The sequence below is a fragment of the Tachysurus vachellii genome, chromosome 2 (assembly GCF_030014155.1).
Source record: "Tachysurus vachellii isolate PV-2020 chromosome 2, HZAU_Pvac_v1, whole genome shotgun sequence".
In the NCBI taxonomy this organism is placed as follows: Eukaryota; Metazoa; Chordata; class Actinopteri; order Siluriformes; family Bagridae; genus Tachysurus; species Tachysurus vachellii.
Genome location: NC_083461.1, coordinates 31199650 through 31224595, shown reverse-complemented (window position 1 = coordinate 31224595; position 24946 = coordinate 31199650). Strand labels below are relative to the sequence as shown.

The following is a 24946-nucleotide window of genomic DNA, read 5'->3' as shown; positions in this document are numbered from 1 at the left end:
TTGTTTTAGGGTTACTGGCCAATCAGAGTCAGAGGAGGGCGGGATGCCGCCTCGCCGGTTCTTTTGACAGAGTCAGAGTGACAGAAAATCCATATGAAACGATGGCATCTCCAGATACACCCCCGCCCCCCCCCCGCCCCCCCCCCCCCCGCGTCCGAAACGAAAGCGGATGCAGAGGTACAGACGTGAGACGTCTCTTTCAAGTAGCTAACCTGCCTAACATGCTGTCCATCATCAGCCACATCTTAAGCATCCCAGCATCCACTGGTTATGTGGAAAGGATCTTTTCTAGAATGGCCAACAAATGGAGTGACAGCAGGAACAGGTGCTCTAACCAATGAAAAAAAAAACATTCATTAGAGAGGGTATTTTCGATGGTCGGTTTGAACAAAACCTCAACACGAAACAGCTTGTCTCTGGACGGGACATTGTCCTCAATCATGACCCTAAAAATGGCTGAGCTTGAGCTGAAATGTTTTAAATGGGAGCAACATTACAAATGATAAATGAGTCCAAAAAAGGCAACAAACACTTAGAACAACACCAGTCATAATTTCTCTCTCTCTCTCTCTCTCTCTCTCTCTCTCTCTCTCTCTCTCTCTCTCTCTCTCTCTCACACACACACACACACACACACACATATTAAAAAATGGAAATTGAACGAATACTTTGTATTTGGTTAAAATGTAGTCAGTGATCCTGGTGAAACAGTTTTTTTTTTCTCGTTTTTTCGACTCTTGCCTGTCTTCAAAACTTGAGAGCCCAGCTCTTTCTTTCTTTTGCTGTAATATAAAACAGCAACAGCCACTAAAGCTTTATTTATTTATTTTTTTTACTTTCTTTTCTTTAAACCTCAGACAGAACTATAGCAGTAAGGGACCTCGACACATGCTTATACAAACTGCAATAATAAAACCACTCCAATGAGCAGAAACATCGGTGCAGTCAACTGCTTTTTAAAATATTAAACGCTCATTTTAATATACAAAGTGTATTTTACAAATCATACACAACATGTACGTCTTCAATATCAGCAGTAACAATACTGTAATAGTGTAGTACTAGTAAACAAAATGTGACTTACATTGCATTAAAGGTATAAATATCATCAGTTTGATGAATTTGAACATGTAATGAAAATGATGGCATAATAATGCAATTGTCCAGTGCATTAAAATACTCTTTAGCTTACTAACAGGAAGTCTGACACGATATCACAATAGACAAACATATAAGAAGAATTAAGTGTATCCATTACATTTCCAAGATAGTTTTATATTGATTAAATGTACAGTCGTATGCAAAAGTTTAGGAACCCCTGACAATTTCAATGATTTTCATTTATGTGATTTTTCTGTTGGGGTGGCAAAATTTATGCACCTGTCTAATTTCATTTTGATGCATATTGCACATTTTTCTGTTAATCCAATAAACCTTATATCACTACTGAAATATTACTGTGTCCTTCAGTTATTTGATAGATCCAAATGAAATTGCTGATCCAAACACCCAAATATTTATAAATGAAAATCATGGAAATTGTCAGGGGTTCCTAAACTTTTGCATACGACTGTATCTGTAATACATCTCACTTGCTCAAGACAGGTTCAAACACTATAAGGCAGAGTCTTAGTGTGTGAGTCACATCAACTTCTTAAATTCTAGTATTCTGTGTTCTGTTCTTTTATTTATTTATTTTTTCTTTAAATTTGTATTCAGTTCTATGATTCGTGCGTCTTATTTACAACCACGATACTCATGGTGTGTAATTGATGCCATAGCTGGACAGGTCTTGTTTACTCTTCACTCAATGCTTCCTATTATTACAGTTCTTCCTGATTAAAAATAACACACAGGTGCTTCCTAAGTGGAAGTTTACATTTTTGTAAAGATACAATGCAAGAAAGAGTCCATGTAACGTTTGCATAGCAGAGCATTGTTAACGTACATGAACAACGTCTACAGTCTTTACATTTTTACACAATCTACTGCAAACACAGGATACTTCCCAGATGTATTTAATAATGTCAGAATAATAAAGTTTAGTATAAGCAGTATTTTTGTTTCTGATGATGCTGAAATTGAACATAAAATCTAGTTTTAAATCAGTATTTGTGCCTTTTAATTTTGCAGTTTATCCTGTAAATTACATGCCTTTCTCAATCAATCAATCATTACAAATTAAGCCTAAATATTGTGTTTTATTTAAATAAGAAACAATGGGTGCAAAGCATTTTTTTTTTGTACAAGCACAAACATTAACATTTACATGTGTAATAATTTCCTTGATGGCTGGTATATATGCTGTGGTGTATAGATCATTTATAACCTGTGTGTAGTGACTTGCGGTCTTTTGCGTTTAATTACTCTTTATTGTAATATTAAACATTCATGAATATTAAATCTCCATGAAGAATATAATTTATATCATTTGGGTGACACACCTATCAGACATTATAAATCACAGTTTTAAGGAAAACTACATTTTTTAAATTCTATGTTTGTAACTACTGTTGGTTTATTTGCCTTTCTGACTATTTAGGCTGTCAGTTATCAAACCTAGTGAAATTAAAATAAAATAAGTGTTTCTTTCGGGGGGCACGGTGGCTTAGTGGTTAACACGTTCGCCTCACACCTCCAGGGTTGGGGGTTTGATTCCCGCTTCCGCCTTGTGTGTGTGGAGTTTGCATGTTCTCCCCGTGCCTCGGGGGTTTCCTCCGGGTACTCCGGTTTCCTCCCCTGGTCCAAAGACATGCATGGTAGGTTGACTGGAATCTCTGGAAAATTGTCCGTAGTGTGTGATTGAGTGAGTGAATGAGAGTGTGTGTGTGCCCTGTGATGGGTTGGCACTCCGTCCAGGGTGTATCCTGCCTTGATGCCCAATGACGCCTGAGATAGGCACAGGCTCCCCGTGACCCGAGGTAGTTCGGATAAGCGGTAGAAAATGAGTGAGTGAGTGAGTGAGTGAGTGAGAGAAGTGTTTCTTTCATTGTTCCGTCATACTTGCATCATCATTAGGATAAACAAATCAGTGAAGAAGTGAAATTAAAGAAATTTTCAGCACCCTTATAGCCAATTACAAGGATGACATCTGATGTAGGAGTGATTTGGCTGATGAATAATTAATTATGAATAATGAAACTTAAAGTCCCCTGAACCTGTGGCAGGTCTGTGCATTTGCATTTGCCGTGTGTATATGCAATTAGATTGCATGCTTTAGGACCTCCAAATTAGCAAAATGTTCTTTTATTAACAATATCTTGTAACATGAACCAGCTGAATGGGCAGGGATGAGGAAGCAGGAACTTCTTGTGCGCCCTGAAACAAAATACATTAAGTATGGGTTTACATCTTGTACATCTGTATGTTAATGTAATGTTTTTTTATGCATCAGTCAAAGTAATTGACAGACTAAAGTCATATAAGTCTTTTACAAAATCAAAAGAACACCCAAAAATCAACAACCAACAGACCACAGGCCTGCCTAGCAGATTGATGGAAGTCATGACAATTTAATGGGTTTGACTCGCTCTCTTGTGGAATATAGATTTCTGTGTTGGTTTAGTAATAAATCTACAATTTGAAGTTTTCTCATGGTCATTCTGGGATACTCTGTTAAAAGAAAAATGTATAAACGTAACAGCATAAATGAACCTACATGAAGTGTATAAATACCAGATATAAAAAACAGGGCTAAAACTACAATCTTTCATTCTCAAGAATAATTAATGTATATTATACAATAAGAAATGTCAGGATTCCGGACTGTCATGTGCTAATGCTAAACGATGTTAATTATAAAATAGCATATTTATATATTTAATAAATTTGTTTGTGTTCATTAATAAGCTTTATTTAATGCCCATCATACAGAGGTTAATGAATTACATTTTTAAGCCCAGATTTCTGGCAACATCTAGTGGTTAAATAGGATCAATGCAACTACATTAACGTAAGCTAACAATTATGCTAATTTGTTTTATTTTGTCTATAAACAATTGAATGCCAAATATGTTTTACCTCTTCGTCCTCGTTTATAGATTTAACATAAAACTTCAAAACAAAGAAATGTAAGATTTTTATTTTTATTTTTATACATGTATATTTTTATACATTTATAGGCCAAAATAAGATGATTGTCTTGCCTTTAACCTAACCCTACAGTCCCAGATGTATCTAGTTGGTGTTAGATTGGTGAAAATGGTTGTCTACTTTGCCACCAAGCCAAACAAGGATTAGCTGTTTTTCCATCTAGAGTTAACATTGTTCATTAAATAGTCAGGTAAAAAGCAGTTTCTTCTGCTTGTTATCTCAGTAAGTTGATAATGTCTGTGGTAAAAATAGTTATATAAATAAAAATACATAAAATCTATTGAGTGTGTAAATTTCTACAATCATCAGATCATATAGAGATTGACCCGGCTGATGCTGGTTACCAGCTAAAATCCCAGGTGTTGTTTTGCTAAAGGGATAATAATTTTAAAAGATGGTGGTACTGAGGTTTCAGACAAACTCAGATGCTATAATATTTGGTTAGAACATTTGTAAATATAGGAAAAAAAACAAGAGAATGTTCATGTGAAAATTTCTTCTTTACTAATGGCTTTCAGAGCTAATCTTAAACATTCCCACATGCTTTCTCTGGGTATGAGTAACATAGCTGTACATGCCTGGGAAAGCAGCACACTGCAGTGTTGCAAGATTGCAGTGACATCTGCATCTAACTCCTGCTCATTCTACAAAACAGCCAGCTGAGCTCACTCAAATGATGTCTAAAGAGGATCATGACAAAACATTTTGGTTTGCTGTTGATTTTGTCTTGCTTAAACTGTTTCACCCAGAAAACAATTATTGTAACATTTGTATTATCATATAAGAACAGGTACATTTACTTACAAAATATAATTAGAATTACAGTTGGAATTATTGACTGAATTGCTGTCATTAAAAATGAATCCTCACCTAAACATAACACGATATTACACATCCCGCATAAAGCAAAGCTGATTGTTTTTCTTGAAACATATCAACAGTATATACACACACACACACACACACACACACACACACACACACACATACTTTCTCTCTCTCTCTCTCTCTCTCTCTCTCTCTCTCTCTCTCTATATATATATATATATATATATATATATATATATATATATATATATATATATATATATATATATACATACATGTATATATATATATATATATATATATATATATATATATATATATATATATATATATATATATATATATATATATATATATATAAAAAGACTTATGGTGCTTATGGTGAATTTAAACATACACTATTTATTTTGTTTAACATGTTTATTTTTGACAACACTTCACAAAATTGCTATATCCAGGAAAGCAAACCATCAGAACAGTTTCAATCTAAATTCAATTTCATTTTCCTGCTTGTCAAGCTAAACCAGAACACACAGAAGCTTCCAACTGCTAAGGCAAATGCTTGGTATTATTATGGCTCTATTCACATGCCATATACACTGATCCAGTGTGGGTTGTTGCACACTTTTCTAAACTCTTCCATGGTAGGCCAGTTCTTTGTTACAGTGTATGAACACAACTTTGCATTTATCCAGAATAAAATCCAGTTTTCTTTTAATAGAGGAATTTCCACCTACCAGAGTTACCGGTGCTTATGCCATTGTAGATGCTTTATACATGCATATGTATATATGCATATGTATATATGCGTGTGTGTGTGCATATACACTTATTTGCATGTACTGTTCAACTGTATATATAAAACAACTTTTTTAAATGCATTTATTCCTTTACCTTGTTGGAAAACTTAATAACTGTTGCAAAAGCAACTTAATAACTGTTGCAAAAGCATTATTATTATTATTGTTATTATTATTATTATTATTAGTAGTAGTATTATTAGTATTATTTTGTAAATAAGTTAACATTATAATTATAATTATAATATATAATAATACAATAATATAAACCTGTGATTTATTTATTTATTTATTTATTTATTTATACGTTTAAACTACATCAGGAACTGTGTAATTGTCTTGGCTGCTGTTATACAAAATATGTTTATATATCCCCATCATTTTGAAGTGCATTGGTTATCTTTTGCATGATCGTGTTTTTATTTGTTTGCTTGCTTTTGTAAGCGACAACACTGGCAGTGTTTTTGTTTCGTTTTTGGCGACCCCTTCAGGCGGAGTGTAGAAGTGCAGCAGCACTGCGGAGGACAAACGCAGGCGCAGCTTCAAAAACCCGCAGCAGCAACAGGCTCGAGCAGTGTGGAGTGAGGGAGGCGCTCATATCATACCACATCACTCCAACCCTGGAACCGCTCTCAGGAACCGTTTTTACTCCAAACAGGAGCGATGAACAAGGCTGGAGTTGTCTTGCACGGTTTATAAAGGTTTTTTTTTTTTTGCACATTGCTGCTCTTCAGGAGTTTCTCAGTGCACGAGCCTCTTGCTGTAACAAGCTTCCCCAAACTTTGGAGGTAAGAGCGAACGCCGGGTGCACGCGCGCTCGCATGCATGCATTCGTCGCTTAATTGATTCCAAAAAATACATTAAAAGCGTTAAAAAAAAATACATGGAATTCCATTCAGCATGCATATGTTGCTTGCACTGTAGATGATAATGCTTTTGGCGATGCAACTTTAAAGATGCTGCTCCTGCTGCAGGATGTTTATTTGCATCACAATGCAGCATTTGTGCACATTCACAATCTCCAGTGACGAATTAACACTAAATGAGGTCTGTTGTCTGAACTCTCTGAATTCATTTTAGATCTTAGTTTGTGGACTAACAGTGCAGGAAACAGTGAGAGCATTTATTAGTCATACCCAGACTTGTATAAACATTGACTTCATGTTGAAACTTGGTAGGTGAGGAATTTTTTTTAAATAGCATTTTTTATTTTATTTTTATTTTTTTTAATCAATTTTGCAGCCAAAACCACTGGCTGCCCAGTTGGCACAGCTTGTGTGAAACTAAAAAAAAAATACCCACAAACATGATGCTGAACTGTGGACCATCTGTGTCTCCTGCAGTCATCAAGGTATACCCTGGAGCAATTCAGTCTGAGACAAATCACATATTCTGCCACTTGGATAACAGACCAGCTGTTTGTGTTCTTCCATTCATGTCCTCTTTGGAGGAAGAAGGACAGATGCATCTGGACTGAGAAGAACTGCAGTGTAGAGTTTCAGTGCTGGGATGAAAGGGTCAAGAGATACTTGTTCTGTTTGCCATCGAGTGTCCTGATCTTGTTATAGAGCATCTGGAGTCTCTCGTTTCCTCCACAGAGAGAGATATGCTTTCCTTGTCATGCTTCTTCAAATATTAGGGCTGGAAAGGTGGGGTTGTGTATGTGTGTGTGCGTTTAGGTGTGTATGTGTGTGTATGCATACATCTGTGCAAATGTGGGTGATCAGTTATGCTTTATAACTTTGAGTCAAATCTGATAAAGCCCAATTGAGCTGCATACATGTGTATAGGTATGTGCTGCAGCTGTCGTGATGTGTAAAATGTGGGGGATGCTAACTTTTGGATTCCTGTCAATTTTTCCATATTGACCCTTCGTTTAGTGTTACTGAACGTCCTCCATATCAGGTCATGAGGTTAACAGATGGGGCCTTGTATAAGCCTGACTGTTCTTATTTTTTCCTTCCAAAGTAACACACCCTCACAATTACACACATCCTCCTTTTTTTAAACCTAAGCCATGAGAAACCTAGGTTTCTACAACTGAGATTTAACTCTTTTAAAGCCTGGCATCCAGAGGAAGAGGAAATGGAGTTTGACTCTTGACCTCAGAATGAGAATTTTTATATCGATTTATGAGACTGCTTATTTTCTGTGGCTTAAAATGGATAAACTGCTATTAAGCCAAATCGCAGTGTTGAGACTGTTGGGTTTCTTATTTGTTCACTAAAAAGGCATAACTAAAAGGGACATTAAATCTGGGTAACATTAAAATGTTTCAGCAGCTGTTTAAAATTGCACTTGTATAGATGTCTCTCTGTTTCAAAAATGTCACTTTAGCACCAATAATGTTAGATTATGCTTTAGATAGTTAGATGTAGTGCCTTGTATAAGTCTTTACTTTCCTGGAACTTTTCTTCCTTTTTTGTATTGCTACAACCTGAAAAATATTGGACTATTAATTGGAATTTATATAGTATGTCATCTGCAATATGGACAAAAGTAAATGACCACAAAAGTGAATCATGTGAGAAGACCTGGCACTTATTTGGCATTACAGTTCAACACCCAAAGTTGTTCATTGGGGTTGAGGTCAGGTTTTTTTGCAGACCACTCAAATTCTTCCACACCATCTTTGATAAACTTTGTCTTTATGAAACTCTCAGGCCTGGAATGGCCTTCCACAGAACTGTCAAACTGTTGCCAAAACCATAAAAACCAGAATAATCCATTCTACCTCATTCATCTAACTTTACAAATGTTAATTTGGGATCTACCATATTCCAGAATTGTACGAGTGCCAGAGAGTGAAGTGTGATTTACTGTAGAGACCATGTTTTCACTATCCAGAATCCGACATGCTTTACACTACTCCAGTCAACACTGTAGTGAACATAGTCTTGGCTATAGAAACCCATGTCATCAAGTTCTTGTGCTGATTTTGCGTCCATAGGCAGCTGCGAGTTAAGTTGAGAGTAGTGAGTGCTGGAACAACGCACAAGCGATTGTTATCGTCTGTGAGCTTTATACGTGAAAAGCACTTGACGTTATGTGAACTTGTACGGTCTAGTGGTTTGTGGTTGAGTTGTTGAATGTAGCTTCCACTTCAGACAAATAGCACTTAATGATAACCAGGGCAACTCTCGATATGCGGAAATTTGACAAACTGACCATCCTAGGACTAAGTCACTGAGCTGTTCAGTATGACCTGTTCTAGCACTAATGTTGTTCTGTCCCAGTAGTGACATATAATAATGAATTTAATGTTGACTTGAGCACAACAAACTTTGATTTTTTTTTAGAACAAACTTATAATTGATGATACTTTTTCAGAACTTTGTCCTGTCTTTGTTTTAATAACGTATTGGTTTTCATGATTTAGGCATGTAACAAACTCTGGGGCCTTTAAGGAGAAGGTGGATTTAAATGAAGATAATCTGTAACTTTTATTGCGCACAGGATGACTTCATCTTTATATACTGTAGTCACACTTAAGACGAGACGCAGTGTGTTATAATTTGCAAGCAATGCATAGAGTGTTTTTCCTATATTGAACAGTTATAACCCATAAGTTCTGCTATAGATCATTTAGTTTTATTTGTTAGACTGTATTGATTCCAGTGTGGTTATGACACTGGACCTTTCCATTCCACATCTTTCGACCAGTAAATTCCTGTTGTCCATTGTTTGTTTATGGATGCAATGAATGGCATGTTAGGGTATAAACAATTTTCATGTTTCTTGGCTTTACTTATACTCCAGTCCAAGCAATATAAAAAGTATTCTTCAGCACTTCTCTATTAATTTTGACATCTCAACCCTGCTCAGCAAACTGGTCTAGGATGAAGTATAAGGCAGAAAGAGAGGGGGAAAAAATCAATCACAGAAACCTGTAATATAGGGAGTCACACTCAAAGACAGACAGACAGAGTAGTCTGCTAACAAAGGAAAGTAATTACTTCAAGCTTCATCACACAGATTGACTGTGGTTGTGGAACATGTGATTTAGTGAGTCTTTCGAAAGACATGAGATGTAGGACAATGAATGTTCTTGCAGCCGGTTTTTTAGTTTCTTAGAGAGAAAACAAAGGTTATAACTTGCGGCTCCTGTTATACTCTGTGAGACCATTTATTGGCTTTCTTTGGTTCTGCTTGTAGATAAAGGAACTATTGCAAATCACCATATCACTGATCACCGATCTACTCCGGTAAAATATTTCTCTCCGTAGTAGTGCTACAAGTATAACTTCACCCCTGTCCACATATCATAAGGGCTCAGTCAATGGTGTTGATGAGGAAGAAAATTATGTGTATATATATATATATATATATATGATATATTAGGGCATCTACACGTTTACCAGATCACAACCCAGTTAAGCACCAATTGGATATTTTGGAGTGAAGGTTGGATAGTGCACTAAATGACACCAAATTCCAAATGAAGGATACTATATAGGGACTATAGGGAATTATATGGATTAATGGTGTGCCTATCTATATTAAAGAGAGTCTATGACCAGGCACATTGAAACTGTGTTGGTAGTTCATGGTGCTCCAATACAAGACACGTCATAGTGGATTACACCATACATTGTATTTGTAAATAATTTGTGGAGTAGCCTCTAAGTCGTTGCAATCCTCTAATTCTAGTTATTGACGTTGAAATTTGGTTGGAACTTTCAAAAGGCATCATACATCATACACCAGATCAGAATCAGCCTATATCACCGTACCTGAAAGTAGTACAGCTAAAAACACATATGATTTAAAAGAGAGGCAGAGGCATTATAACAGAGACACATTTCCTCTTCAACTTTCTGAGGCAGATTATCGTAAGTCATACGGAACAAAAATATACACAGAGCTCCAACTCACTCTGCTGACCTGTACAAGTAGCCTGCTAATAGATTAATACAGAGCGAAGCCTTCTCTTTCAAAAAACTTTCAGCTACCATTGTGTGTGTTTTGAAATGAATACAGTCAAACTGGGGGACTGGGCAGTTAGGTTGAAGGTTTACAAACACAGCTGATGTCAATGTGTTAGCAAAATGACAAAAGAGAGCTGTGTTGCTCTTTCATTTTGTACAGGAAAGAGGTTCAAACTTTTGTTCAAAAAGGTTCTAATAAGCAAATTACAATAGATCTTTTGTTGAACTTTTTTTTTAGTCATTCTTTCCTCCTTTGAGTCAAAAAGAGTTGTTGATGGGGTGCCAAAACTTGTATGTAACATGCTTTTCTTAATATTTGTATTTTATTTTATATTTCACATGAATATCAACTTTTAATCTATATTTTAGTTCCAACATTTCATTGTATTTTATTTTGAACATGAATGACTTTTATCGATGTGCCATAATTATCTTCTTTTTTTTGTGTATTTTATCATTTGCTTTATTTTATTATTTGTTGTGCTAGTATGTGATCTATTCATGTCAGCATTTTCTCAGATGCTTTATTGTTTTATTTGGATTATTATGACATTGGTCTCTCTCCTAAGCCATGGTGTCCTCAAAAATAAACAGTCGATAAAAAATGATACCGCAATGAATAAAAATTCTATTCATGATACGGCTATATAGGTCATAAGCCTGCTATTTAAAAAAAAAATGATCTCAAAATAGCTTCCCACATCCCTCACCCAGCTAAATTCGCTGTAGATAGCAGAAGCAATGACACAGCTGTGAGAGGTCAGGGTCTCCCTGATCAGCAGGGTGAAATCATTCACGGCCTCAGAGCTAATGAGACACTAGGTAAAGGTGAACAGAGCTGAGCATGAGCACTTCTCATTAAAAAAGATGAGATTCCATTGGGGAAATGAAAGCACAGCGGCACTCAAGGCATGTAAGGTCATTGTTCACATGTTGGTGATGACAGTCTGCTAAACTGATGTCTTCTGAAGGCTGGTGTTGATGAGCTATTGCTTGTCTGTCATCTTGTGAAAAGGATGCTGATGACTCAAGGAAGCGATTAGAGATAAAAGGTATGCCTCAGAGACCGACTGAATCGTCTCGTGAAGAATTCCACTATCGGCTAACTTGTGCATGCGCAGCAGGATTCTGTTTAATCAAAGCAAACTGCAAAAATGCCTCCCATTCCATGTGTCTATATCATCTACTTAAGCCAACAAAGCCGAGAACATTCCGAGTGAGATTCTGCTTTAATACGTTACGACAAGGTACACATGCACGGAAATCAAGATGAACATGCAAATCTTGTCCCAGGCTATGTTTAGTACTCCATCCTTCCTGATCCTCTGAATGCAGACATGGCTTTATCTTTGGCACCATCACATTCCAAACACAGGAAACCGGACTCAACCTGTGACCTGTGTTGAAGAGGCTAGTAAACAGGAAAGGTCGGTTCCACTGCTGAGTGTGCTGAATGCGTTTTGGGATGATGCCCTGCTGTGTTATAGCTGGCTGGCGTGGTTGTTTTAGATGTGGAAATATAGTTTTAAAAGTTTTAAATTCTGTATGATTCTTTTGTTGAACACTTCAGCTTGACTGAGAAAACAACAAAGCACACCATACTTTAATGGTAGGAAACTTTAAGGAACACCTCTGACACTGGAGACTCCTTCAAAAACACAAAATAAATCTTTGACTAAAATTTGTATCTCTGTGATAAGATATATATTTATATATCCAACCTGACTAGTAATATCCCAGTATCTGATCTACAGGGAACAAAAATAATGACATTTGCACTTCTGGTTGAATGATTGGCCAATACACAGGAAGTGCAAATATTCTAACATAACACACAAAGAGGCAACTCTGTCAGCCTGTTGTGCAATCTGTCATATTCTCTCTCTCTCTCTCTCTCTCTCTCTCTCTCTCTCTCTCTCTGTCTCTATCTTCCTCTTCCTTGCTAATGTTTTTGCTTTGTGCAGATTGGCCTTCCTCCAGCATTCTTTGTGTCTCTTTACTGTATGTCTCTCTTCTTTGTTTCCCTCTAGTCCTCTAGAAGGAGAATATTTCCTGTGTGAAAGAGCTAAAAATAATTTCTTGTTCCCTGTAGCCTTCTTTTGACTATGCTTTGGGAAAACAAATCATATCTATGCTGGAGGAACAAAGCAAAGTTTCACATTCTACACCCTTTTGTATGTCTTAGTCTCCTACTCGTTTCCACTCTCACTTTTTCATACATACTGTACACACACAACATCCGGTTTTTGTTATGCCCTCAAATCTGCAAGTAGCAGGACACAGAACAGGAAGTACCAAAGAATAGATAAGCGACAAACCTCACACGTCACAAATTACATGTTTCTATCTGCATTTTCAGGAAAATTCAACTAATCATACGTTTCTCTTGTTGATTGCTGCTGTGAAATCATCCAGTGGAAAGAATGCACAGCTTTTATATGCATGCACTAACACATCTGTATGTAGCTGAATGCTGAGTCAACCTACTTTTTTAGGAAATGGGTGTAATCTGGGGAAGCCAGCTCCTCTGTGTTCATGAGATATTGCAGAGAGGTGTAGGAAGCCCCCATGTGTGTGTACACACACACACATTCAGTAAGACTAAAATAGCTCCCATCAATAGCAGAAATACTCAGAGTTCCAGATCAGTCTTAAACAGGAAGCTCACACATAGAGAGGTTTTTTAATACATGCTGTTGCAGTAATCTGCACACACACACACACACACAAGCATGTACATGCACACACGAGCATGCACGCACACATACTGGAGGCTGAACATATTCAGTCCATTGTGTTCTTAAAATATTTCTCAGTGTGCAAATTTAAACCAATAAACTTAATTCCAAATAGATAGCCGACCCACTGAGCAACCAAATGTCAATCAATCAGGAGCCAGAATGAAAGGTTTCCTCCTGCAAGCCTAGTATTAAAGTCTATAAGAAGACTTTACAAGATTCAAAATAGTTTTTATGACATTTTTATGACGCTTTTTAGTATAAAAAAAAAAAAACTAGTCAGCTAGTACAATTACTTTTGATTCAAAATGAAAGAAACACAATTTCACACATTACTCTGAATATAAATGACTTACAGCTTATTTATAGTCTCTGATACATCTGTCTTCTATCCACTTCATTTCTGCCACTGTGGGAGTGAACTTGAAGATTACAAATAAGATTTCTTTCCAGTAGAGCATTTTAAAATGAACTAGCCATAAATAAACTGTTGAGTAGTAAACATAGATTTTAACGTCATTATCCTAACAGCCGTTCTAAAATTATAAGAACAGCATATTTGTATATATTTTAACTAAAGTCGTTTGTTCCTTCATTCACCTTCTGCTTAACTTATTGGGAGTTATGGAAACAGGCTGAGATGTTTTCATCCCTTCTACAGATTTCAGTTCATCCCTGGATGTTTCCATGTAAACGCTGAGATGTAAGTTCTCCAGCAGGTCCTAGATCTGCCCTTGGGTCCAGTGGGCCAGGCCTGATCTAGTTTTAGCAAACTCTGAACAGGGGACACCTCAAACTACTTCAGCTAGATCTTCTTGATTTGGAGGAACAACAGATTTACTTCAAGTTATTCTCCTTTTTTCTTAAGCTTCTCAACCTATATCAGTGAGTAAACATGGCAACTTGCGGTAGACCCTCACTTCTTGCAATATAAATCTTTTTGTCACTTCCCACAGCTTGTGACATTATGGCAACCATAAGGACATAGATTAAGCAATAAACAGAAATAAGCTGGGGCAAGGTCTCTTTAATCAACCAAAGGAAGCAACCGACTCTTTTCTTTATGGTGTATGGCTGGAACACCCTTGTAAAGTGCCCAATCCCAACTGGATGCTCTTGCATTAACAAGGCTGCTGTGCTTTTCATACTAGAAGCAACCCTGTAGCAGATCCTCATTCCTCTCATTTCTAACCCTACGTGTGACCTTTATTCTTTCAGCCACTATCCATAGTTCATGACCTTAGATCAGGACAGGAATTTGGATGCAGCTAGTAAACAGAAACAGACCTCATGCCTCCTCACCACGGACTGTAAGTGTTGACTGGGGAGTACAATTTGGAATGTGTGGGGCATTCTGGTAAAGTTCTCAAGCCACCACAACTGGCTCCTCTTGATTTGGAGTGTACCATCATTGCTTTGGAGGTGCTGACTGGTGCCCTGTCCTAAGTACCTGTCCAACCTTGGCCATATCTTGGTAGCCTGTTCATGAAAACCACAAACCGGATTGAAGACAAGACACACCTTTGGCCAACAGTGTAAACAATTAAAAATTTTGTTGATATGATCCTTGCACTTATCCAGAGAGTGGATTGCACAGTGGTCACCCAGCTACCCCAAATTCCAGGAGTATATTCCACAACAAATACTTGAGGAATACAATCAATGATTAGAATTCCCCCATTGCCCCTTAAAAAGCCGTCCATGGGTAAAAGAAAGGGTAATTCTTTGGATAAGGGAAAGCAATGACCAAGGTAATGGTACAGCTTCTTAGCCATCACCATGGAGTACTCTCTGGCCGGCACATTTCAATCATTATAGCTTTGTAAAATCAAGATTGATTGAATAGACACGTATTTCTGTGTATGTACGCGCTGGAGTGGGTCAGTGCCGGTCATTAACTAAGCGGATATTTGTGCTCTCCCAGTGTCAATGTGTACAATGTCCTCCAAGAGCCATCATTGATTCTCTCTATAATTAGTGTTTGTTTTTGCTGCACCCCCCATAAGGCAAATGCATCTTATATCAGAGTCTCGGTCAGCACAAGATCATCTCCCGGATTCATTTCATTTGCAAAATTCAAGATGAAATGAAACGCACTTTACGACTCAGATGAAAAGTGTGCCTGTGTGTGTTTGTGTGTTTTCTAATGAGGTATGCGACAGAGCTATTTAGTCAAGCCTCTGGGTTGTCTGCATGATGTGGGCTGTTAGTGGACTGATGGCATTTGCATGCACTATAACTGCAGAATAGGGATTCAATCAACTCGTCAGGCATTCCAGTCTGATAACATTAGTATGAGCGGTGGAATGGAATAATCATTAGCCTTGATGTCCGTTCGGTGCGCATACACACTTGTATATACACATTCGCTTTAACAGGACCCTGGCGGGATCGATAGCACTAAGTCTGTGTCACTAAGCAACAGTGGCTTTGCATCCGTGCAGCCTAAAGATCATATTCATTCATCTTTTATACTCATGCATGCATTCAGGCATGACACACAAATACCTGTGATAGTGTAGGAATAAGGAAGTCCACTCATCTATCAGAGAGAGAATTTACTAATGTCGGAGGCAGGAGAAGGCTGATCTGAAATGAAAGTAGAAATGAGTGAAGTGGCTTGGCTTGCACGAGGTTGCAACACACATTCATTCTGTGACCAAGAAAAGCAGAGCAGGTTTGCGAAAGACAAGATCATGCTCTTGTGTCTATGTATGACCTAAACACTTGTCAATTGCACCATGAGACTCAATAGCAGCCAGACTGCCATTTATATATGGATTGATTTTTCCCTACAGGAGGGCAAACCCTTGAACCTTTCCAAGTGTTACGTATGTACACTCTCACATGTTTCCCAATCTGTTTATATAATGGGTATTGAACGAAAAATTGTAAATGTCAAGTTACATGAAATTCTTGCCTCACAATGTCCAGAAAAAAATGCCAAAATAAGTCTCATAACTGAATGGTGATAGCATTTACTTTTTAGTTAACGTCTATAAATTTAGTTCTATAACTTGAAGTGTTTTGTTCTGCACTAGAACGTCATGGTACCACTTTTGTTCAGGTTAGACAAATCCCATCCACGTCTGCTGTATTTTTTTTTCTTTTACCTCCCTACTATAAGTTTCTAAGCAAAAATATAAACAAATAAGTAATTCCTTGTCACAACTGTAACTGAAATGGATTACCGAAAATGAATGAATGAATGAATGAATGAATGAATGTGCAAAGTCAAGTAAGCAACCCATATACATCACATGCTAATGAAATTGCATTTCTTTTCATTTTAATGCACCCTGCAACAAATGTATAGCGTACACTATATTGCATGCAGTTTCAGTAACACTCATGTGGAGTTTTTAAACTGTGCATAATGACTGGTAGAGTGCAAATTCTAACCGTCACAGCCTACAAAGATTCTTGCTAACATTGGTATTTTCAGTTTTGTTTATCACCGCAGGATACATCATGGTCTCCTTCAAATATATATATATATATATATATATATATATATATATATATATATATATATATATATATATATATATATAATCTAAAGTGAATATATACAGTATGAGCAAACACAAACTCAGGGGAGCCATGCAGTCTGGTTAATTGTAAAATTAAAGAAATTAAGGTTGTAAATGAAGTTTTGTGCAATTCTACAAATTGTAAATGAAAATCGCAGAGCATAAAGAAAGAGCACACAGCTGATGAGCGCAGTATTATAAGCATGACCACACGGCTTAATTAGCGATGGAGGAGCAATCAGCATTTAATAACCGCACAAGCCAGGAGGAAAGCGTTTGTTCTAGTTAACGGGGTGATCGGAGCAAAACCATCAGAGCTTAAACTAATACATATTCTATCTCGTGTGTCTCCATCTCTCTCTCCATTCTGTCTGTTAACCCTCTGCCTTTTTCTGAGGGCTATAATCGAGTGTGTCCGCCCACCTCCCTGCAGCACAGAGACGGGGGTTTTGTTATACACTCACAATCTCACACACACCACAATCTCACACACACACACACACACACATACAAACGCACGTGCACACACCATTACTGCAGTGCCTCTCCATCAGCACACAAAGAGGAGCCATAAAAAGACTGGTGCAGTGTGTGGGGGAGCCAAAAAAGTGTGTTTAAATTTAGTACAACTTGAGTTTTCTTCCTTCGTTGCATGTTAGAGATATTGGTATGTTAAATTTCTCCATGATGTGTGTTTTTTGTGAGACACATACAGCAGAAATATTAAGCTTTGCTCAGCTTTCTCAGTTTAAACCAATAAACCACATTGGTTCCTGAAAGTTCTGGCTTCTGTACAGCTTCCTGAAACTAGAAGTGTTTTTGCCCTTAAAGTAAACCCCACTCTGATATCTTGTCAACATAAAGACTCACATTGTTGACAGTAAAAGCAGTATCACATAGACATATTCGTTGGTTAAATCTGTAACACTGACTATACATTTTGAGAACGTATAAACATCAGAAACTAACAATCACAAATTTGTTATCTGACTAGCTTGTTGCTAACAAAACCCACATTCAAACAAGCCATTCATGGTATAATTTTTCCACTTGTAGAAGCTAAAGGCTTGTAAAATAGCATAATTTGTAGTAATGCCATTAATAATATTATCTGTACTCTGTTATCTATAACATTTTTGCTAATTGTGCTTGTCACTAACTAGCTAGTCTCAGCTACAACTCGGTGGTAGATCTGCTCTGCTTTCTGGAACGTTGAGTCCAAAGGTTTGCTCTATTGGATTTCTCAATAACATAATATCAAACATAAAGGTTGTGGGTAATTAGCAAAAAGTTTTCACCAGAATGACTAAACACATCCCAAATAATTTAGCATAAACACATTAAACACGTTATTTCGTTTTATTTTCCCTTTAAATGAATTAAAGCACTCACTGTTTCATTTAAACTGCTTGAAATAGAATTACAGAACTAATTCGTATTGATTCGAGACAGATTATGTGTAGAGCATTACCTCGCATTACCTCCTGCTTTATAGTCTGTATGAAATACATATCACTAGTCAGCTGGTGCTTTACTCATTTAAGTGAATCATACAACCCTTTTACAATTTTTACAGAGAGATTATGAAGCGGAGGACAAAAGAGGCAAGGCTGACTTTAAATCAGACTTATCCCTGAAGTGCGGATCTTTAATCTCTCGATGTTTATGTTGTATTTTGCAAGCAATTAACCGTCAATGATTGGTAAATTCCTGCAAGTGTGGACAAAAAAGAAAATGGTTTCAATGAGAAGAAAAAAGATTTAGACTTTAGAAACCTGAATATAACTGCTGCATGATATTCAGTCATCTCGTATTTAGAAACGTTTGAATCGTCTGATCTGATATAGCAGAGATTCATGCGTTTGCTTCAATTAAATTATGCTTTATTGTGTTTCTGATGTTAACGGCGCTTTTGTTTTACTCGATTTTATAATTATTTTCTTTTACAGTAATGTATTTGTATTGTGTTCTATTTAAATGCTGTAATTTACCATATATGTAAATCTTACATGTGTAAAATTACTTACAGTAGCATACTTGATGCACTGTATGGTGTCAGTAGCCTTCCTTTATCCTACGATCCCCATCGATCACGCTTGATTTTTTAATCCCACAAAATATTTTTTTCATTGACATGCTGTCATTTTCACACTTTGTGTATTTATTAGTAACTTTCCTCGACACCCTTAGGAAAACTGTATATATGTATTTATTTAATTATTCATTGATTCGCTATTACAGAGATTAACTAAGGAACATGTGGGGTTACTTGATTGCCAGCTCTCTTTTGTTGTATTTAATTAATTACAAAATATTTTGAGATATTAAGTTGAACAGAAATCAACCATGAAAATATGTTAAAACAATCCATTTATTGAATATGGATTTACAATTGTGATGGGTAATAATGGCTCCACAGCTGTTTTTATTCCTAATTCTGTGTATTCTTGTTCCATTGTGTACAAGGTAATGCTCATACTTTCACTATAGCTCACTATTACAATCACTCTCATAGCTATGAGCTCTAGCATATATTTTTAACGATGTGACTACATAAAACTTTTAACGATCATGATCGTTCAAGATTTGTTTCCCCCAACCACATTTCTTCTGCAAATTAATTTGTCACACCAGGTTTTAGTAATGTGTTGGATTCATTCCAGTAATCTCCTTTCTGCTCCTTAATGCAGGCCAATGTGAAGCTATACAAGGCATCAGTTAGGGATAATAGTATTGTTTCCAGCTGAAACAAATTATTCGGCACTGTAACGATCCAGTCAAAGGCAGTCAAAGTTTTTGCTTATTAAAATCCGAATTTTGCTTTTTAGCTGGTTCAGTTTTTTTTGGGGGGGGGGGAAAGAAAAATTCAGAATTTCTGTAAATGCATTTGATGCAATCAGTATCATTATTAGAGCGAGCGTCTCTCATGCTACCTGAATCTTTGTGGTTATCTGTGTGTGTGCAAAGGGACTGTTACCATGGTTTCCTGGCTTGAAATTTAAATCAATAAGAGAACGTTTTGTGCTTGCGTGTAATCTGGGAATGTTTGTGTAATATGGGAAAATTGTGATATTTTTGGACTTGTTAGGTACTCATGAGATTTCTGGGTTTTTTATTACTTGTTAAAAAAATGCAGCTTTAAAAATGTTTGCTAAATTGTTGCTAAGGTTAAGATTTTGTGATTTAGGTTTAGAATTTGTTACAATAATTTGCTTCCGGGGGTTGGGGGTTCAATTCCTGCCTCTGCCTTGTGTGTGTGGAGTTTGCATGTTCTCCTCGTGCCTCGGGGGTTTCCTCTGGGTACTCCGGTTTCCTCCCCCAGTCCAAAGACATGCATATTAGGTTGATTGGCATCTCTGGAAAATTGTCTGTAGTGTGTGATTGTGTGAGTGAATGAGAGTGTGTGTGTGCCCTGCGATGGGTTGGCACTCCGTCCAGGGTGTATCCTGCCTTGATGCCCGATGACGCCTGAGATAGGCACAGGCTCCCCGTGACCCGAGATAAGCAAGAGTTCGGATAAGCGGTAGAAGATGAGTGAGTGAGTGAGTGAGAGAGTAATTTGCTTCCTTAATAATAATCTCAGTGGGAGTGACCAAAGACTGCAAAAGGAATTGAATCATAGATTATGATTTCTATGCTATACATCATAATAACATTGCAGTGCAGTGCAATTTTTTTTTGTATGTGTTAATATGATGACGTATTTTTTTTATTTGACATTTATAATAGAAGTCACTAGTATTAGTTAGAAGGATTCTTAATGTAGTCTACTTAACAAATTGTAATTAAATACAGTTGGATTCACAGAATTTCTATCTGAATTGCAATTTCTGAAGTCATTAATTTTGCTTTCTCACTCCATTTTTAGGGGAGCAAAAGAGAGAGCAGTGGCCAAAGAGGAAGAAAGAGCTGTGCTGAGGAAGTGAGGGAGAGGGTGATAAAGAGAAAGCGTTACTGGAAGAGAGATGGAGTCGCTATCAGCCGAGTCAGCTACTGTGGATGAGCTGGTGGAAGCATGCATCAATGCTTTTGGTCAGTCTGTAGAATCATATGTCTGTCTGTCTGTCTGCAGTAATTAAATTCTACCATTCTGCCATTAAATAATGTACTTATTTCCTTTTTTTTTGTTCATTTTTTTTTGAGTGAATTAAAAATACCCCACTGTTTGCTTTTATTTGCTTTTCTCCAGATGACACGGGGAAATTGAAGGACTTGTCATTGGTGCGGATGTTTTTGATGATGCACCCCTGGTACCTGCCATCCATAGAGCTGGCTAAGAAACTCCTGCTCAAGTATGACTCACTAAAATACCTATTTATAATTTAAAATCTAGACCAAACATGTCTAATGAGGTGCCGTGTAATGGCTGAGCTGTGCACAAGAAATCAAGCTTTGTTTCGTGACTACCAGTACTATATCATTATTAGGTTACTTTTAAATAAAGAACAAAATGAACATCTTTAGTTCCTACCATCAGATGTACATGTAAGTGGATAACATTAAGAAGTAAAACATGCAATGGCAAATCAAACAATTAAACAGCAAGACAAAAAAAACCCACAACAGCAAGGTCCTTATTGCATATTACATGCTAGTTTTGTCAGTTTGTGTGACCAGAGAAAACAGAGCAGGTGTATTTATTTATTTATTACCAGAATTCATATATTTTAGACGTGTCATCTTTGTAAAACATCTAATATTGAATATATGAAGGTTAAAATCCCACTTAAAGGAAGCCAGGTAACAACAGAATATTTATTATTAAGAATTAATAAGAGTCCATATTGGGGGCACGGTGGCTTAGTGGTTAGCATGTTCGCCTCACACCTCCAGGGTTGGGGGTTCGATTCCCGCCTCCGCCTTGTGTGTGGAGTTTACATGTTCTCAGCGTGCCTCGGGGGTTTCCTCCGGGTACTCCGGTTTCCTCCCCCGGTCCAAAGACATGCATGGTAGGTTGATTGGCATCTCTGGAAAATTGTCCGTAGTGTGTGAGTGTGTGTGAGTGAATGAGAGTGTGTGTGTGCCCTGCGATGGGTTGGCACTCCGTCCAGGGTGTATCCTGCCTTGATGCCTGATGATGCCTGAGATAGGCACAGGCTCCCCGTGACCCGAGGTAGTTCGGATAAGCGATAGAAAATGAATGAATGAATGAATGAAGAGTCCATATTTGAGCGTAATCTCCACCAAGTGTGTCTATGATATGTGTAGATTAATGTTAAATATAGTAATACACTACTTCTAACTATGCCCTGGATTAGATGCCAAGATCATCATATTGGGCCATGTATGATGAATATTGACACACTGACATGTTTTGGGAGGTTTGTGGTAGCCTAGTCGTGAAGTTGTTTGACTACTGATTGGAAGTTTGTGAGTTTGAATCCCAGCGCCCTGGAAAAGGGCGTCTGCCAAATTCCGTAAATGCAAATAAAGACTTATTCTATATTTTTTTCCTGTGAAATGATGGATAGAAAATAAGGACTGACAACACATAACCTTTTATTTGATTGGTTTATTTATTCATAGACTACAGAAGATGGGCAATGCCTTTTTCAGTTATGAGAAAAAAAAGCAGGGAAATGCTCGATTGTTGCTACTGCTGATGTTATTGCTGATGTGATTCAGCATAGTATATCTACCTATGGACATGTTCTGCAAGGTAGATGGACACTTGTGACTCATTCAGGTTGTTGACAGTACAAAGTTTACTTTTTGTGATTTCAAGGAGGTTTTTCCCTTCTGAGAAATAAGGGATAGAAAATAAGGACTGACAACATTAAATACTTTTTTAATCGATTGGGTTGTTTATTCATACAGAAGACACAGGAAAAAATACAGATGAGTCTGATTTAGCTAGCCCTGCGATGGGTTGGCACTCCGTCCAGGGTGTATCCTGCCTTGATGCCCGATGACGCCTGAGATAGGCACAGGCTCCCCGTGACCCGAGGTAGTTCGGATAAGCGGTAGAAGATGAATGAATGAATGAATGAATGAATGAATGATTTAGCTATGAGGATGTAAAGATATCAATATCCACAAAACAAAAAGTGAAGCATTTTAGAAAAAGAAAAAGAAAATAATGCATAACTTTGTCATAATTTGTTCAATTGTTGCCACTGCTGATGTTCTGAAAATCAATTGTATCGGGCTAGACAGTCATTTTTTTATACTGCTGTACCCATATTAAGCACTTCATCTAAGCTTTTGTCAGCTTTACCATTTTAAAAGACTGATCACAGTGATCTGATATCAAATGAACAGTAATTAATTCCCTGTGATTAAAGTAATGTTAATAAGACTTAATTAAATATCAGGTCTCAGGAGGAAAGCTGCACTGCCGAACTCAGGAGCCGAATCTGCCACCTAGTCAAGTAAGTGCGTTATTTATTCACCGTTTTTGTCTTAGTGCCTTCACAAGTATTCACCCTCTCGAAGTTGTCTACATTTTATAGCGTATTAGGCAGTAACATCTGATTTATACAACAGCCCTGACACTACTGATGCAAAGGTTAATTAAATTACAAACGTTTCTTGGTTGCAAAAGCGTTCAGCTGCATTGGTAGAACGAACAGTTCCCTGCACTACTGTGCAGATATCTGATATTTTTGCTTATTCTTCTTGGCTCATACTCTTTTTAACTTGGATGGAGACCACTTGGTAAGTCTTGCCACACATTCTCAGTCGGATTGACGGCTAATTATGTGATTTGTGATGGCAAATAGTTCTACCAGAACTAATTCAGGAGTTACACAGCATAAGTGATGAATACTTATAAAAGTCACTGGATCTCTTTTTCTTGATTTCTGTCTCTAAAACTCCATCGTTGCTTCTTCACCTGCTCTATTCTCTGTCTGAACCCATTATCGTCCATCTGTCTTCACCCTCAAGAATGGGTTTAGTCATTTTTCTTCAATTTGATAAAATCTCACTTCCTACCTGTCCCATACTTTCTTTGACCTTCGTCTTTCAGATATCTCGCTTGCTTTATATATCTTCCCATCCATATATTCCATTCACCTGTCTAAGTATGAAGCCTGCCATCCAGCTAGCCATCTGTCTCAGACCTATAAATACAATAACATGCAACATTGAGCTCATATATATATATATATATAGATAATAATCTGATATAATGATAATATAATGATAATAATCAAACTTATATATATATATATATATATATATATATATATATATATATATATATATATATATATATATATATATATATAAATATATAAGTTTGATTGTTGTCTGTGTCTCTTGTTTGGTCCCTGTAGGTTCTGGATCTCAGAGTTTCCTGTCGAGTTTAATCTTAATCCGGCTTTGGCTGAACAGATTCGAGATCTGAGGGATCAGCTCAACACGGAGGGCAATGAGCAGGAGAGTCAGCTCATCGATGTTGAGAGTGTGTAAGTACACACACACACACACACACACACACACACACACACACACACACACACTATATTGCATGTATAGGGGACACAGTGGCTTGTTCTCCCTGTGTTTCGAGGGGTTTATGCCGGTTTCCTCCACAAGTAGCTGTTGTAGGCTGATTGGCATCTCCAAATACTACGTACACTCTTGGGGTGTGTGTCTGTGTGTGCATGAGATTTTTCCCTGTGACGGATTTGCACCTTTTTCAAGGCATCCCTCTCCTTTTGCCCCAGTTCTCCTGTGAGAGCATCCAGGTTCCCTGTTACCATGTGTAGGTACAGAAGATAAACAGATGGATGGATTGAAATCTGTACCATGTATCAGATAAAGAATGTAATAAATGTAATATATTTCTCAACATGCTTTTTTCCCTCTCAGCCCCTCATATAAGTGGAAGCGCCAGGTGACCCAGCGTGTGCCATCCATGTCAAAAAAGAGGAAAATGTCCCTCCTGTTCGAACACTTGGATGCCTCTGAACTGGCAGAACATTTTACCTACCTGGAATATAAGTCCTTTTGCAAGATTCTGGTGTGTTCACACATTTTCTTTACATTGTCTTCCATTTGTTTCCAGCTGAAAAGGTAAC

The 24946-nt window shown here is 37.2% G+C and overlaps 1 protein-coding gene across 1 annotated transcript in view; it reads left to right on the top strand.

Annotated features, from left to right (window-relative positions):
- Positions 1-6273: 6273 nt before the first annotated feature.
- Positions 6274-24946, top strand: part of LOC132841760 (RAS guanyl-releasing protein 2-like) — a 39150-nt gene continuing 20477 nt past the window's right edge. The window contains exons 1-6 of the mRNA XM_060864261.1: positions 6274-6508; positions 20788-20951; positions 21109-21211; positions 23234-23290; positions 24200-24331; positions 24738-24888. Of these exons, the coding sequence (XP_060720244.1) occupies positions 20885-20951; positions 21109-21211; positions 23234-23290; positions 24200-24331; positions 24738-24888 (510 nt within the window). The 5' untranslated portion in view covers positions 6274-6508; positions 20788-20884. The remainder of the gene's footprint in view (positions 6509-20787; positions 20952-21108; positions 21212-23233; positions 23291-24199; positions 24332-24737; positions 24889-24946) is intronic.